The 16,548-nt window shown below is 55.3% G+C and overlaps 1 protein-coding gene across 1 annotated transcript in view; it reads left to right on the top strand.

The window, feature by feature from the left end:
• Positions 1 to 6: 6 nt before the first annotated feature.
• Positions 7 to 16,548, top strand: part of camkmt (calmodulin-lysine N-methyltransferase) — a 34,386-nt gene continuing 17,844 nt past the window's right edge. The window contains exons 1-3 of the mRNA XM_052080667.1: positions 7 to 235; positions 901 to 1,070; positions 1,148 to 1,212. Coding sequence (XP_051936627.1) covers positions 152 to 235; positions 901 to 1,070; positions 1,148 to 1,212 — 319 coding nt within the window. The 5' untranslated portion in view covers positions 7 to 151. The remainder of the gene's footprint in view (positions 236 to 900; positions 1,071 to 1,147; positions 1,213 to 16,548) is intronic.

The following is a 16,548-nucleotide window of genomic DNA, read 5'->3' as shown; positions in this document are numbered from 1 at the left end:
GGAAGTGGTGTGAGGTTGGGAATCTTGAACGGGTCACGCCAGTGCAGCCCGTCGTATTCGCGTCGGTGTACTTTGTATTGTTCAAAAAACGAAAGAAAATCACTGCTTTAGTGATCTGGACACGTTCCAACGGCGCTTTGAGGGGAGAAACATGAACGAGGGCTCGTCTTGTGCTGCTAATTCCCAAACGTCTCACGATGGTGTCGCCCGAGCCAGGTGGAGCCTCCTCAGACAGGTAACGGCGCCCTTTCAAAATGTCTCAACGCTGCCAAAACCATTAACAGGGGATTTTAAGACCAGGTGTGTGATTGGAGCCGAGTGGAACGGAAGGAGAATTAGCATGATAGGTCCGTGATTCTTTTGAGCCGCCGTTCCTGCTGAAACGTGACATTCTTCGATGATTACCTTCTGTACAATCGAAAACAATTCCCCGGTTCGTCGATTATACCCCAAGGATAAAGAATGGTTTCAATTGTTCAATTGACTCGTTGATGAAACGAGCCCGTTTGGATTGGGCGGCCCTCATCCCACTCCACATGACGATGGGCAAAATCAACTGCGGGCGCCGTGGCTGCGCCGAGAGTCCCTAACGGGGGCTGAGACCTGAGATGCACACGCGAGCCCCTTTAATCCAACTTGGTGTCCGTTTGCCCTCGTGGAGGCAGCATTTCATCACCAAGCCGACAAATCACGTTTTCCAATTAGTACGCAGACCCGTTTAACCGAGTCTGCCAAAGCTCAATGCAGCTCTGCTTACCCTTTGATTTTCACCCTCCAGGTCCAGATTTCCAGATTAGAAATGACATTATTTTCCAAGAGGATGCGCTAATAGCGGCTTTCCTTCGCTACTGGGCTAAGCCGAAACGCTCACGCCATTCACCGTTTCCTCCTCCTCCTCAGGTTTTGCGCGGGAAGCAGTCGGACAACCCGGAGGTCAAACGGGCATCCGTCCGCAGGTTCGCCACCTTTGAGCTCTTCAGCCGGACGAGGCCGGCGTCGCACGATTCCTCAGATGAGCAATGGGCGGAATACAGAAGCGTTTTCTTTCCCGAGTACGGCGTCTTTCTCAGGTAGGCGCTCTTGAGTCCACGTCGGCGCACGTCGCGATTGGAACGCGAGCGTGCTGTAATTCCATTCCATATTTTAGGGACAACCCGGGCCCGCTGCGAGTTAGCCAAGTGCTCAACAGCTTCGACAACACCGGCAATGTCTGTGAGTACCCTTTGACTTCCTCACTCGCCCGCGTGTCCTCCTTTTTTGCCCTCCTAAAAAGTCACTTTTGATTGGAGGGATTAGAATTGTGTTGATTATTATTGTATGAAAGTGCTGTTCATACTTGCGGTGGATATTGCTCTCGAATTGTGTGACATATGCGCCCTCGGGGGTGTCAGACATACGGCCCGCGGGCCGGAACGGGTCCATCAAGCGATGCAATCGGATTTGGTGTATGACCACCGAGTTTCACCAGATCCAAGGGACACTAGAGCCATTTACAAACTTTCACTGTTCATTCATTTGAAAAACCCAAAACAGTAATCCAAGTGGTGCGCTCTGGACGCGGAAGCCCGAGTTGGCCGGTCGCACTCGCCGTTCATCGAGAGCCTCCTTCTGTGCCCAACCGTGCTTGAAAAGCAAGCCATGTCAACGATGAGAGGTTCGCCATAACCGGCCAGATGGCGCCGCGGGGGTCCGGGTCAAAGGTGAAGGCCGTGGCTCCAGGCCACTTCCCCCACTTCACCGTCACGGCGACCGCACTCACTTACACGCGTACACTCGGCCAGGGAGACCATGGCGTCCAATAAAAAGACGAAGGTCCTCATCGTGCCTCGGTTGATGATGATGATGATGATGATGGCGCTTGTTCCAGTGCGCGTCCGCTTTCTTCAGTGTTCCCCCGCGTTTCGGCTTCCTCCCAGCTGGAGGCACGCTTGGCCAGATGGGGAAGTGAGTTCCCGACTCAACCGGTGGACCAGTGCAGCCGGAGATGAGAGTATCTCTTGGGCGGGGGCGGGGGAGAGGAAGCCTGCGGGCGGGGGCCGGAGGCCGTCGGCCCGTCTTTCTTGAACTCTGCATGCTTGCGCCATAATGGGCATGTCATTTGCAGATCATCTTAGGAAAACAAACTTTCTTGAGAGCACACTTCGCATTTAAGGCAACCGACCGGTCAGAGAGTCCCGAAAATCGCAGCTGTAAAACTCGGGGAGGGACGCTCCTTGGAGAGGCGGCAAAAACATGAGACCCCGACACCAGTTGGACTGATTGAGAGCCAATCGGGTGAACGTAGGTTTTTTTTTTTTTTTCCAAGACCTAGTTGGTGCCAGAATCTGGCCCGACAAATCAACCCAAATGACATAAGGGCGGCGCTCCACCGCAAAAGAATTTTTGTCCTCCGATGCTGTCTACCTGAGCCGAAATTGCCAAGCTTTGTTGCCGTCTCCGTTTCTCGCAATCGGAACGCCATGAAGCCTTTTGCGATCCGATCAACAGAAGCGGGGAGCCGTCTCGGCCGGGCGCAACCGCAGCGCGCTTCGGACGCCGCTCACGCCTCACTGTGCGTTTGCGTGGAGGAGAGCAAGTTCCTCAGACAATGAGCCGCCCCCCCCCCCCTCCTCCCCTCCCCCGCTCTCCATCCCATGTTTGGGACTAGCAATGCGTGAGATCAATTAGAGCTGGTTGAGAGGAGGCTCTGAAAGGAGCAGAGGTGACCCCGTGGCAGCCCCCGGGGTACGCTTGCGTTCCTGCTGGAAACGGGAGAGGAGCCCTTCCAAGTCCACGCGGGGCTACCGACGCGCCGCCGCCCCCCCGCCCCCACCCCCGCACCGACGCACCTGGCGTACCTCGGCCACCTTCCCGTCGCCGTCCCGCTAATCCGTCAGCCCTGAGGTGCGGACCAGCCCGGATCCTTGGGGGTCCCCGCGTCCCGTTCAATAGCCGACTCCAAAGGCCGGCCGGATTAGGCCCGCCGGCCCTAAAACGCCGACTGGGCTTTAAATTGCTGCCCCCCGCCGACACGACCCCGTCGCTCTCTTTCTCTCCCCTTCGCGCTTTTGTGTTTGCGCCGCCGCCGAGCGCAGACGTGAACAATGCGTGACGTCTTAGCCGACAATAGGCCGCAGTCGATGGTTTCACCAGCGCGAGCGGCGGGCGACGGAGAGCGCGACGCCTCCGTTCCGCTCGATTCCGCCGCCGCGCCGTCGACGTGCGTTTTGGAGCCGCCGCACCTTCCCCACCCCTGCCCGCACACTCTGACCGGGGCCGACGCGTCACTCTTCCCCCGAGGCTTCGGACCGCTAAGAATACACCCCGTGTGGGTCTTTGTTTTTATTTTTGCGTGAGTGTTTGAGGCGCTGAGCCCATGTTGACTTTGCGAGGCTTTTGGCTAAGAGGTCGGCGGCGGGGGCTTTGGGGTGACTCCAGTCAAAGATCACATGCCCGACCGTGACCGGGTCGCAATCGCTCACTGGAATTCACCGATGCGCTTGTGCTCGTGCAGTCCGCTCTTCCCGCGTGGAAGGTGTCAACGCCCGCCGCCGACGTTCATTCCGATTCCTGTTGGCAAGGAGCTAAGAGGGCGCTTTCAACTTTGCTTTACGTTCGAATCTCCAAGTTTGCCATCAGGAAGAGGCCATTTACAAAATCCCCCACTTCACCTCACCTGGCGATTGAGCGGACATTGTCCAAGCCTCCGCGATGACTTTGCCGCCCGCGTGCGTCGGCGAGCGCGGCATCGCGCGCTTGAAGTGAATCTGTGGAGCGCGGCGGCGTCGAAGGCTCGGGGGCACGTTGAGAAAGAGTCGGGCCGCTTGACTTAATTGAAAGTAATTGATTTTTCTCCGGAGGCCCAAAGCGACGAGGGGCAAGGATTCGCCTGTCGTCGCCGGGTTGTCCTCATGCACTCTGGGATGTTTTAGCGCTCAATGCAATCTGACGCCCTGAAACCCCCCCACAGCCCCCCCCCCCCCACCCACACACACTGAAAAAGTCCCTGCACTAAACCACCATGCAGCTTTAAGCACAACAGGGATTGAAGGGGAGCGCTTGGGTGTAGCTTTGCCCCGGAGACCCCCCCGCCCCCCCCCCCCACCATTAGAGTTGATGGGATACGCAAGTTGAGCTTGTCTGTGGGCGTGTGCGCATATGCGCGTGCGTGCGCTAGCACCAGCAAGCAGCGGGGAGCGGGCTCAGGAAATGAGTCGAGCGTTAAAGGGGGGGGGGGCTTCCCTTCTCAGTGCCGTTGTATTGTGAGCGCCACTAATACTGGGCTAATTACAAGGACATACTTGAACAGCAAGCATGTCTCCTTCCTTTTCTCAGACCTCATAGAAAATCCGCTCAGCGTGGAATTAGGTGTGGCGGAAAAGCAAGAGTAATAAGAAGAGGTCGTTCCCACCTCCCTTAAAAGCAAAGCCGGCCCCCCCCCTCCGGACGGCTACGACGATTGGATTTTTCTCCGTTTAAGTCAGCCAACCCCGACATTAGCCCCGCTTAATCGCCTTCCTGTTGCTTTTGAACGAGAGCAAATATTTGTTATGCGCGCAGTCCGCGGACTAAGCCTCCATAAATAGTTGACGTGTCCGTGATCCTTCAGCGTCCAACTTGTTTGCGGCGCGAGACGTATTAGCGCGACGCCAAATGGCTCAGTGGCTTACTCGGATTGAAGTCGGTGGCTCCGTTCGCTTTGGCTACGCGAAGGCAAGCAAATGCAAAACAAAGTGTTTATGTTTTTCAATCAACAGAAACAGATTTATGATGATTTATGCCTCCCGTTGCCCTCTTGCGGCGGGTCGCTCCGCCGCTCACCGGTGACTGCCGTCGCCGCGACAATCGCGGATTCTGTGCCGGTGTACGAAGACACGGGTGTGCGTGCGCTCACACCTCCCGGAGAAGAAACACTTTTGAAGCTTTTATGCTGTTTTCCCAAGTGGCTGTTTTTGAGCGCGGCCACAATGGAGGGCCTAATGCGGATTTGTTTAGAGAGCTGCTTAATTGGAGTGGGATGCTCTAATTGCACCTCTTTCATTGAGTGGGGGCGGCGGCGGGGGGGTACATTTGGCCGCGGCACGCGTGTGTGCGAGAGCCTCACCCGGCCTTCGCACCTCCTGTGCTTGGATGCAAATCTCACGGCGTGACGATGACCATATAAGGTATGGGCATCCTCTGAGCTGCGATGTAAACAAGGCACACCTGCGTGCGCTCGCATGTCGTGGAGAAGCGACGCGGGGAAAAAAACGCCAACCAATGAAGAGCTACCTCAAGTTTTTAACAGTCGAGTTATCCAAAATTGGTAGTTTTGGCGCAATTTATGCGCCAAAACTGGAGGCAAAATGCCCCACGAGCAAGCAAGCCAGCAAGCAGGCAGGTGTAAATGACTCCGACTAGCTGCTATTTATTTGTCGACATCCATCTTTGAAACTTGAAAGTGATACGCTCCCAAATAGGAGTCCAAATGGAGCCGCGGTGGTCAATGGAGGTGGCGTGAAGCGTGTGTCGCCAAACCAGCAGTTAGCGAGTCGCCGGCGCATTCTGCCGCCCAACTAGCGGTTAGCGACTGTGGCCAGCCGCCGGCGCATTCAAAAGTGCACAAATCTCGCAGAGGACACTTATCATCACACTTTTAGCCGCGTTAGCTTGTGTGTCTGTCTGTCTGAGCTGTAGCGGCATGGCTTTGGGAGTCGCCGGCACACCCCCACACACACACACACACACATGCTGTGCCTCCAGTGGGGCTGTAATAGCGGGGGTGAGTATATTAGTTGCTACAGTCCAAGTGTTAAGTGCTAGCCTGGTGTGTGTGAGATCAATGTCAGATGTGCTATCCTTCACACGCACACACACGCACACCCGCACAGCTATATGGCCCCTCTTCAGCATTTTGTCTTTCATTTGTCCAACGGGACCTCTCTGCAGCGTAGCCTGTTGACAACATTTCACACAGTCCCAATTTCACGTCTTTCATTTTCCACGTGCCCGTTGTGCTGACAACGAAACGCCTTGATAACTTGAATTTCACCATCACGACGAGCAGATTTTCCCCAGCAAATAATGAAAAGTCCTCGGTGACGTGGAACCGCGGCACGTCAACTGCCGCCGCGACTTTGCTTAGGAGGGAAACGTACAGCGCGGGCGAGCAAATGTTGCCGGAAGGCTGAAATCGTCCGACGCTCGGTCGAAACGACCAATCGGCAAGATTGGCAGATTGTATCGGCGTATTTGGAATGGACACGTTTACATTCGAAGACGCGTTTGTGTTTTTCCGTCCATAAGTGTCCACAGGAGGCAGTGCGGACATCCTAGTTGGCGGCCATTTTCTTGGAAAGGGCTACAGCGGTTATCACACGCCGATTGGTGATGTCCCACCAGGTGGGACTGCGCTCGCCACTTGGTGCACATTTGCCACTCGTGAGGACACACGCAGAGCTATTGCGCACGCGCCCCTCCCGCTCGGTGGCAGTAGGGAGGGGCCGCCGTTGAGCGCCGACGCTCCATCAATACTCGGGCTGGACACTAATGCCTGCTGTCTGCTGATGGACCTTGGCCTGCCTCCAGGGACCATTAGCCGCACCAGGACACACACACACACACACACACACACACACACACACACACACACACACACACGCAATGTCCAGAGAGCGTCGAAAAGGAGTATTCGCACGCCGCACGCACTATGAGTCCAGTAAAGCAGTGCGGCTTTGTTTGCTCTCAAATAGGTTGAAGCGCTTTTGATGAAGCGAAGCTCCCGGTCGGCCAAAAGGAGCGTTGCGGCGCGGCTCGGCCCCGATTGCCATTCCAATAATTCCGCTTGACCAACGAGCGTTGCGTCCGCAGCCGCTCTCTCCGCCGTTAGCGTCCTCTTTCGCAGTCTCGCGCGCTGTTTTCGCTGCCCGGTGTTTACCCCAAACCGATTCACGGTGCGCAACGGCAATCTTTCAACTCAATCGATCCCCCCCTGGATTCTGTTCGTTGGCAAACTGCCGATGGTTATGTCAAGATGACGGGAGAAAACCGCAGCGCTTCCGTTGTCTTGCTTTGCCGACCCCCCGACGTAAACCCGAGTAGCGATTCGATTCAAGCTTGACAAACTATCCGAAAGGTGAAATGAAGCTCCCCCCTCCCTTATTTCCTGTGATTTTTTTCCTTTTTCCCCCCATTAGACGGCAAATTGCAGACACAAGGTCGTCTTTATTGAGTTCCAAAAAAAAAAAAAAAAAACCAAAGGCCCCAGAGTGCAGCCAAACAATCGGAAGACAATAACAGGAAGGAGCGTGTCGCTAACAAAGCCGCGCTTGGCGTTTGTACGGAAGCAAAGCTCGGGGAGGTTACACACGACAGCGTCTTTTGTTGTTGGGGTGACGGGCTTTGTTTGTCCGTTCGGCCGTCTTTGTCCGCCGTGACGCCGCGGCGAAACCTTCTTCGGAAAACGTGATGTGCAGTCCTCCCTCTGGCCGGGGTGAGAAAAAGACTCGGGAAAGCGGCCGAGCGTGCGGATCGAATGCGGCCGGGGCGCCATCTGGTGGAGAAACGCTGTCGGGATGCTTCGGGTTCTTTCTGGCCTCCCAAACCCAACGCAAAGTCGGTGGCGCTAGTCTGTCTGTTGTTAGGAGCCTGTCATTACACCCGCCCGTGGGCTTTTTTTTTTTTTTTGCCGCCATTACGCTCGCTTGTCTGCGCCTTGGTGAGTTTGTAAGGTTTTTTTTTTTCTTTTGAGTTTGAACTGCGCTCTCCCAGTTGTCGGCGACGCTATTCGCCGCGAACAGTCTGGTTGAAAAGACTCCAGCTGCGCCGACGAAATTGGGAGCGCCGTGCGCCCTCAGGCGGGCTATGGAGAACATTGGCTTGACAAAAGATTGCGGCCGCCTCCGGAAAAGAATCGACTCCACAGATTGCAATTTACACGAGAGCCGCACGCGCGGCCGCTGTCTTTTCCGGGCCCCATAGTCGATCGGCTGGGCGAATACCATGATTCCCATTGTTATTTCTTTCTTTCTTTTTGTTGATCGGAGCTCGCGGCTGCTCTTGGCAAAGGTTGTTTTCAAACCGGCTCGCGGCCTCGGTTGGCGCAGTCGTCGCGCGCAAGTCGCTCGTCGGCGCAGTCGTCGCGCGGACGCCCCAACGCCGAGTGCTCGGCTCGTCCGTTATTTAGAAATGAGCAGTTAGCTGTGGAAAATCGCCTCGGAACGATGCCATCATACCGATTGGCTCTTGGAAATCTCTCTTTGCGCGCGGTGTCGCGGGCCTTTGACTCCCTTCCGACTTTCTGTCACTTGATGGAAGCGGTGGCCCGCAGGGTAGCGCCCCCGTTTCGTTTGGGACCGTAAAAAAGCAGATGGCGGAGGAGCAGTTGAAGCCGTTGCGACACTAGATGGCAGAGGAAGGCCGCATCAACTGAGAGCAAGGAAACGGTGGCTCTTTTGGGGGGGGGGGGGGGGGGGGGGGATTGCAAGCCCATGACGTGCTCAGCAAATGTAAACCCAAAACCGTCGGTCTAGTTGGTCTTCTGCCATGAAACCCAACATGCTCGTTTTGTAACGCGGGAGGGAAAGGCGAAGCGCGCACGTCGGGGCAAAGCATGCAAAAGTGAGACCTCCCAACTGCGAGACACGACATGCTCACCACGAATCCGCCGCGCTTCCGCCACATTCATCAAGAAATGTGTGGAGAAAGGGCGAGGCCCGCGCGGCTCCGAGGCGGCTGCACTTTTGACACCGCAGTGCCGCGCGTGGCCTTCGGGTGGCAGCGGAGGCTGGCGTTTGACCGCCCCGCGTCTGTCGAGGAAGAAGAACGCCGGCTCGGGCTTCCGACGCCGGCTGCATGTTAATAGCGTTGAACAGTCGACTTGGTTATCTGTGCGCTGCAGCGTTTAGCCGTCGTCACCTGTCCTCCATTTTGGGATCCGTTCACTTCTCCTCTAATGAATGTGATGTCCATGAAAGAAAAAAAAAAAAGGACACTTGATTACACACGGTCGCCCTCGATGCGTTCGCCTCGTGATGTACGCTCTTAATTGATTGACCCCTCGTTATGGATTGCCTCTCGCTCGGCTACCGCACCCCCGCCCCAGTCGATACCTCCAAGCCTTCGAATTCCTAGGTGGCAAAGCGCGTGCGTGTGTGTGTGTGAGAGAGTGAGGGAGAGAGAGTGAGAGAGAGGGGCCGTTTAAGAGGCGGAAGATATTGATCATGTGCAGCCGCGTCGCCGAGTTTACCCGTCCTTCCAAACTGCTGGCATCATCAGCCACGCGCACACGCTGCTGCTGATGCCGCTCTTCTCCTCCTCCTCTTCCTCCTCCTCTTCTTCTTCTTGCCACTTTGTCCTTTTTGTCTCATTCCTGTGTGTGTGTGTGTGTGTGTTTATTTGCATGCTTGAGCTGCAGATAAAGCCTAAATTGAGCTGTTTTGATTGTTCAGCGAGAGTGCCTGCAGCACATGGCAGGCCCCCGCGGCTGAGGAGTATACACACACACACACACACACACACACGGGCAGCACTGCGTATTTGTATTATTAAGTGGAGTTGGCAACGGCGGCGGAAATTCTTTTAATTACTCGTCAGAAGAAGTCGGTGTCTGCGCGAGCCGGGCGGGCAGGCAGGCAGGCGCACTCCCGCGCGACTTAACGTCTCAGCGCGGCTAATCTCGCTTTCCGCGTCTTGTTGTCGCAGCCCAGATTAGCCGCGAGGCTTTCCCGCCGGGACCGCCGCCGCACGAAGCCATTTTGAGAGCGGTTGTCAGCGTCGCGCGGCTCGTCGCCCCCCGCGATCGCCGCTTCGGTGCTAACGGCGGCGGCTAACGGCGACGGGTTGCGTCTTGTCGGGTCTTGACCAGGTGAGGGTTGAAAACTTTACATCCGGATGTAGAGTTTAGAAATCAAGTTGAAAAAAAATGAACTGATGCATATATAGGTCATCTCATACGGTGTACAAATGTGCAAAATAATACACCGGCGGCGCAATACTCCACCAAATATCAAGTGTCGTATTTTTCTGAGAAGAAGAAAAGTGCTGTTTTGAGGGACGGGTGGGGGGGGGGGGCATTGCTGTTTAATATTGATATTGCCACGGTCAGTTCAAACCATTGCGCCGCAAGGCTGGCGCTATATAAATATGATGAGCATCACGAAAGTCGTATCACAAAAATGACTTTTCAAAAATAATGAGGATGTATTTTGTCATTGTTTGAATTGAACAACAAACGAATGACATTTTTTCTTGTTGTTGCATTTCACAAGTATGTTATGCGTGCTTCTTTGAGAGCTATTTAATTTCTTGTTTGTTGCCCCCCCCCCGGCCCCTTCGCACCAGAGCGCAACCGCACAGATAGCATGCAATTATCGAAAGGCCCACTCAAAAATCAACCGCAAACGATTTGGCTGCCGCTTTTGACAAGAGACGAGGCTTTGCTTCCTCTGTCCTTGTGCGCGCGGGGCCAAAAACATGCGCCGGACATTGTTCTGTGGAAGTCGCGCGCATGCGCATGCGGGCGGGGTGTGGGGGGGGGGGGGGGGGTTATGATGCCTGGCGAGGTGGATAAAGTGGTGCTATTGTAATTCGATAGATTGCTTTCCCTCAGATAATCTGCCTTAAACAGATGATCATTGGGGAGTAGATTTGATTGATGCGGGACAGCGAGCGAGGCAAGCCCAGAACGTGTGCCTATTTTTAGCCCCCCCCCCCCCCTTGCTGGCTGGTGAGAGAGACTCACCGGGCTAGCAAACATTTGAAAGGACGAGCTTTGTGTGGACACTTGGCCGCCGAAAAATTCACGTACGACTTGTCTTTCGGGAGGCCTCGACGAGCCCCAAAACTCACTCAGTTCGTGCACCTGGACAGGGGGGGTGGGGGGGGGGGTTCTGTCTGTTATAGTCAAGCACATTTGAGGAAAGAAAAAAAAATCACAGCAATTAATTCCTTGGGTCCTACTCGCGATTCACAGATTTTTTTCGGAACGATATTCTGTTATGCGCCAAAAAATGGACCAATCAGCTTTTTTTTGTTTTGTTTTGGCCAAGATGAAGCCGAAGCACGAAAAGGACTCCATCTCGCCGCGTCTTTCTTCCATGTTGCGCTATTCAAGTGAAGTGAGGCGCTTCATTTGGACACAAGTTGTCCTTTGTCGCCATCTTTTGGCCATGGAGGGAAGGAAAACATTTGAGCCCGATTTTGGAGACAGTTGCGCTCCAGTGGCTCTCACCCCCCCCCCTGCCCCCCCTTCGATTGAGGAGCGTTTCAAGAGAAAAAAAAACCTTTTCCTTCCATTCCGCCACCACCACCATCGTCGTCGTCTGCGGCCGCTCTCCCGTCCTCGCGCGGCGACATAATCCTCCGCTGGAGCCGCCGGGTTGCCGTAGAAACGTCAATAACGTTCCCGCTCGACAACATCTTAGCGTTGCTTCAAAGCGCTGCGGGAGCAAAGCGTAAGCCCCTTCGGCCGCCGCCCCAAAACGGCCGCCGTTCCCTCGCCCGCTCTCGGATTATGTTTTAGCCGCCGCGGCCATCGGAAGTCGGCGCGAGTGGAACGGCCATATCGCGCGTTTCAAGACGTCAATCCAATTGATTTCTTGATGAAAATCGACAACTGCGATTGGCTTTTCTCGACATCTTCTCACTTTCCAGGCCTGGCCCACTTTTGTTGTCTCGCGCGTTTCATGACAATTCCCTTGTCGCAAATAAACGCCGCTTTGCGTTGGGATTTGCTTCCGCTTCCGGGAATACTTTTTCCAAATCTGATCGTCGTCATCATCAATGTTTTGTTTTTGCACGTTGTTGCAGTTCATTCGCCGTCCGTGAAACGGCTCGCGTAGAAAAACGCACAACGAAGCCGTTGGCGCGCCAGTGACGGCGTCCACTAGAGTCCACTCTCGTCTCGCGGTATTTTCCGCCACCTTGGCTCTCCCAAACGCCCCCCACCCGCTGCGGCGGTTGAGGAGACCGACGCCTTTGCCCGTATGACTGACGTCTCGTTGGATTCGATATCGAAATGAGGAAATTGAGCGGCTGCGCGCGCATGCGCTCGTCAGGAAGGTGACAAGTGAGGACGCGTAGACGCAGTAATGTGTGTGAGATTGCATATGTGTGTGTGTGTTTGGGGAGGGAGGGCGGGGCGGGGGGTGATAAAGCTGCTCTCTGGGTGACAGCGGCTTCAGATTGTCCTGTGGACAGACCTGTCATCATCCCAGTCAAATTATTCTGATTGGTTGCTGATTTCCCGGTGGCGTCCCTCTCTCATTGTGTGTGTGTGTGTGTGTGTGTGATTGAGATCCCGGCACGCTGGCATTTGTGCATACGTGATTTGCCCGAGTGCCTTTTGTGTGATTTGCCGAGGGAATCTCCCCACGTTATCGTCTTGTTCTGCCGTCCCCCAAAGGTGTCGCCGCGGGGACTTGCCGCCATCTAATCACTTGATGTGATTTGTGTGCGGGTAAAACAAACGCACCTTGCGCTGATGAGGACCTCCCCCCTGCTGCGCGTGGCCGCTTGATTCGGGCGCTCTCCGCGGCCTCCGAATCGACGTTGTCAAGATCCCGCCGTCCCATTTCGACAACGGCAAACTGTTTTGGTTGACGCGCCGCAGCACGCGTGCGCGTCACTCGGAAGAAACGGGGGGCGGCTTTGCACGCTTCGTCATTTGCGTTTCCGCGCGACGGAGAAAGAAGGGATGCCAGTCTTTGCCGAAAAATGCATTTTTGGGCATTTGTCCATTTGGCAAAATGGGAAAAACATGGGGGGGGGGCGGGTACACCCCCTAATATTTCTCGTCTTATCCGTCGCTCGCGTTCTCTCGCTCGCTATCTGATGTGTCGCTGTTAAGTCTGTGCGAAGACCTCCATTGATGCTAGAACGGCATGTCGAACGGGGGTGGGGGGGGGGCTGGGGGGAGAGTACTACAATACTGCACTGCGCCTTTTTTCATATTATGTCGTGGATCCCTTTTTTTTTTTTTTTTTTGGAGACTCCCCGAACCACTTTGACTTGTTGCCTTTCTTTGTATCGCGCGAGGCGACGCTTACCGCACGATTGCCTTGACGTGGCCGAGCGACACGTGTGCCGTCGCCGGCGCATGTTCCACCGCGTCCTCGATCTCAAGTGGCGGCGGCAAACGGACGAGTCCACCTCGCCGCTCTTCTTCCCCCCGCCGTCCTCGTCTTCGCTCCCGCGGCCCACCCGTGAGACGAGATGTTGCCAATCTGCACTGGGCTGCGAAACATTAGCGCCATGCAATATTCACGAGGACTAAGTCGGGCTTTTAGCCTGGGCGCGGGCACGGCCCCCCCCCCCACATGTTCGGAGGCGAGGCCCGCAGCGAGCGCAATCCCGTTAACGAGAAAAGATTCCCATTTGGACCATTGGGCCTTTACTTGCCACATGACGGCGTCATCTCACGCCGCCGCTTAAGCTAGCTCATCGCGCGCCCCGCCCATTTTAGGACACTCGTGTGGACCCGATGGCAAGGACCGGAAACGTCCGTCCGAATAGCGGGGACGGCCCGCGGCGTCGCGCTCGGCCGCTCTCGGCCGGGCCGCCCCCGCCGAAGCCGTGTTTTCCGTCATCTTTTCTCCCCATGGTCGATCCGGTGAATCTTTTTCAATCGAGCGCGGATCCGAGCATCACGCTTCCCAAAGCTCCGGCGAGCGAGACTCCAGCGCTGGTGTTTTTTTAGCCTTCCGTCTCGTATTTGTCCCCGCGCTGAAAGAAGGGAAGTGTTTGGAAATCACCCGTGACCCGGTGCGCATTTTTGTGAAAAGCGCTGAGGATGTTTGCGCGGGCGGGGGCCGCGTTGCGGAGACGCGCACTTCTGGCGCGCGCTTTTGTATGGCCGACCTGTGACCGCCGCGCACAATATTCCCTCTCTGCGTCGACGACAATGCGCCGCCGATCCGCCCGCGACAATGAATCCGCGTAGAACTGGCCCGGGTCGGCCCGCCTGGAACCTCGGCGGATAATAGTCATCGGCTCTTTGAAAGACGGCGCTCGAAATACCGCCACGCAAATCTTTTGGCAAACGCTTGATCGTGAAAGGTGGCGCATCTCTACGAAACTCCGTCTCATTGTGGATTTTCTGATATGAAACCTTTGTCCCTTTCTTCAACTTCCTCTTCTTCCACTTCTCCCCCCCCCCCCCCCCCCCCCCCCGTGTCTGAATGCCTCATGTACATTCAAGGTCTTTGCCGCATTGTCGGCATGCGGACAACTTCCTCCATTGACTTGCGCTCCATTTGGCCCCTCTTAGCGGCGAGGAGAACGACGCGCGATGGAAACGCAGACCTCCGCCGAGGCCCAACGAGTGCAAACATGTTTGGCGGACTTGTTGTGAAAGAAGCGGGCAATGTTTTTATTGGGGGGGCAAGCGCACACTCGGCGTCTTCGGTGCCCTCGCATGGTTTTGATTCCCCGACGGCTGTTTTCTGCCGGAGCCTTTTGCGCTCGCCATCACGCATGACGCCGTCCTTTGCGACGACCGCAAACGCGCGGCGAGTCGTTCTTATTCATCGGCGGCCCTCGCCGGCCTAACCCGGCCTTAATCCTCCTCCCGCTTGGCTCTTCGCCGCTTCCTGCCCGACAGCCGCTCTTGAATAATTGCAGTGAGGAGGATTTTTTTTCTCCCCCCCCCCCCTCTTCTTCTTTCCAATGCATACGTGATGGGTTCTCTCTGGGCGCTTTTAATCCCACCTCGTCCAACTGAAGGGTCTGGTTGCAGGCGCAAACGCGTCAACGCCGGCACTCCGAGGTCAATTGCTGTTTGTAACGCGACCTTAATGCGAGGTGGCATTCGCTATAACAAAACACTCGAGTTATTCATGTTGCGGCGGCGGCGGCGTCGAGGCGCGCGGCGCACGCGTGAAGCCGTTTCAGCCGCGTTGTTAGTGCCGCTCGAGTGGGGAGGAGTCACTTTCATTTGCAAAGAGGTGTAAACAGGAGCCCAGGTTTTGGGGTTTTTTTTTTTTTTTTTGCTGCGCTTTCCACACAATGCACAGCCCACGGCACGCCGCTCGAGTGCTCCCATCACTCCACAAACAATACGTGCAAAAATCAGAGCGGACGGAGCGCTCGGCATCGATGGTGCGCGTCAACACTTGGCTTGTGTAAGCTAGGCGAGCATTCCCTCTCTGAGCTTCGGTTCCCAGATGTAAAAGGGCAACAAAAAAAAAATCTGATCTCTAATGTGTAGCCAAAGGACAAGAATCCGATTGCTATCGCCTTTGTGGAAACACATTGAAGACGATGAATCCGTCCATTTTTCATCCAAAACATTTTGGCCCCGATGCCGTTTGGCTAACATTGACGTCTCCGTGTTTTTATATCTCTCTATGTCCAAAACATTTCACACACGCTGAATTTTCCACGTAAACGTCGCTACGACGCCGCACTGGCTAGCTGTTAATCATCATTAGAATTGTGAAAATGGGATCAAAGGCTTACTTGCGTTGACGTTTAGCAGCGTAAGCGCTAATGCCCAAAGCCCAAACGCTCCCGCCCTCCCGTTCCAGCTGTGCAATCGCAATTTAAAGGTGCCTCATTTCTTCGGATTACGCGATTAGGAAGCTATTGTGGTCGATTAACGTGTCGATGAGGTGAACGCGTGATGATGAAATGGCTTTTGTCAGCCGGCCGCCGCCGCCCCTCCGCGGGCCTTTTTGCCGCGGTCCCGTTTCCTGTACGTGCGTGCCGCAGACAGGTGGGGGACTCCAAAGCCTCCTCGCCTAAGCCGCCGTATTTATTTGTGATCATATGTGGCCATTTATTAGGTTAAAGCGCCGCGCCGGCTGTTACTCGGCTTCACCTCGCTTCAACGCCGGGCCGGCGCGGGGGAGCCGCGCGCCAGAGGCCGCCGCCGCGAGCCGGCTGTCAGAAATATTCCATTTAATAGCATCCCTCGCGCCGAGCCGGTCCGCTGTCGGCTCGGGTCGCTCCGGATCGGACTCCGTCTCGGGTTGATCTCCGTGACAGCACCCACTTTAGACTAATCTCTCCATTTAGACTGGAGTGGCCCTGCGGTGGGGCGAGGCAGCGCGGGGTGGTAGCGGGAGAGGCGAAAAAGAAAAAAGAAAGATGACAAGAGATGAAGAGTGTAGTAGCCCCGAGGTGGCGAGGCAAAAACGAGGGGAGACGAGAAGCGTTAACGGCGAGAGAAGGCAAGTTTATTTTCAAGTCAACTGAAGAGTCTTTCATAACTCTGGGCTTCATTTACACCAGAATGTCCGTTTGTATTTATACAGGCCCGCCGGCGTGTTTATGTGAGCGGGCGAAAAGTTTTCACCGTGGCCACTGAAGTGTAGCGAGTCAGCCCCCCCCCTGCCCCCCTGCGCAAACTTGTTTTGCTTCTATGCTAACGCTAATTCCGCTAGCTTAATTCTAACGCTAATTAATTCCGCTAGCGTAATGCTAACGCTAATTCCGCTAGCTTTATGCTAACGCTAATTCCGCTACCTTAATGCTAACGCTAATTCCGCTATCTTAATGCTAACGCTAATTCCGCTAGCTTAATGCTAACGCTAATTCCGCTAGCTTAATGCTAACGCTAATTCCGCTAGCTTAATTCTAATGCTAATTAAT

The sequence above is a fragment of the Hippocampus zosterae genome, chromosome 11 (genome assembly GCF_025434085.1).
Source record: "Hippocampus zosterae strain Florida chromosome 11, ASM2543408v3, whole genome shotgun sequence".
NCBI lineage: Eukaryota > Metazoa > Chordata > Actinopteri > Syngnathiformes > Syngnathidae > Hippocampus > Hippocampus zosterae.
The sequence above is the reverse complement of the archived record's forward strand: the minus strand, read 5'-3'. Positions and strand labels throughout refer to the sequence as shown.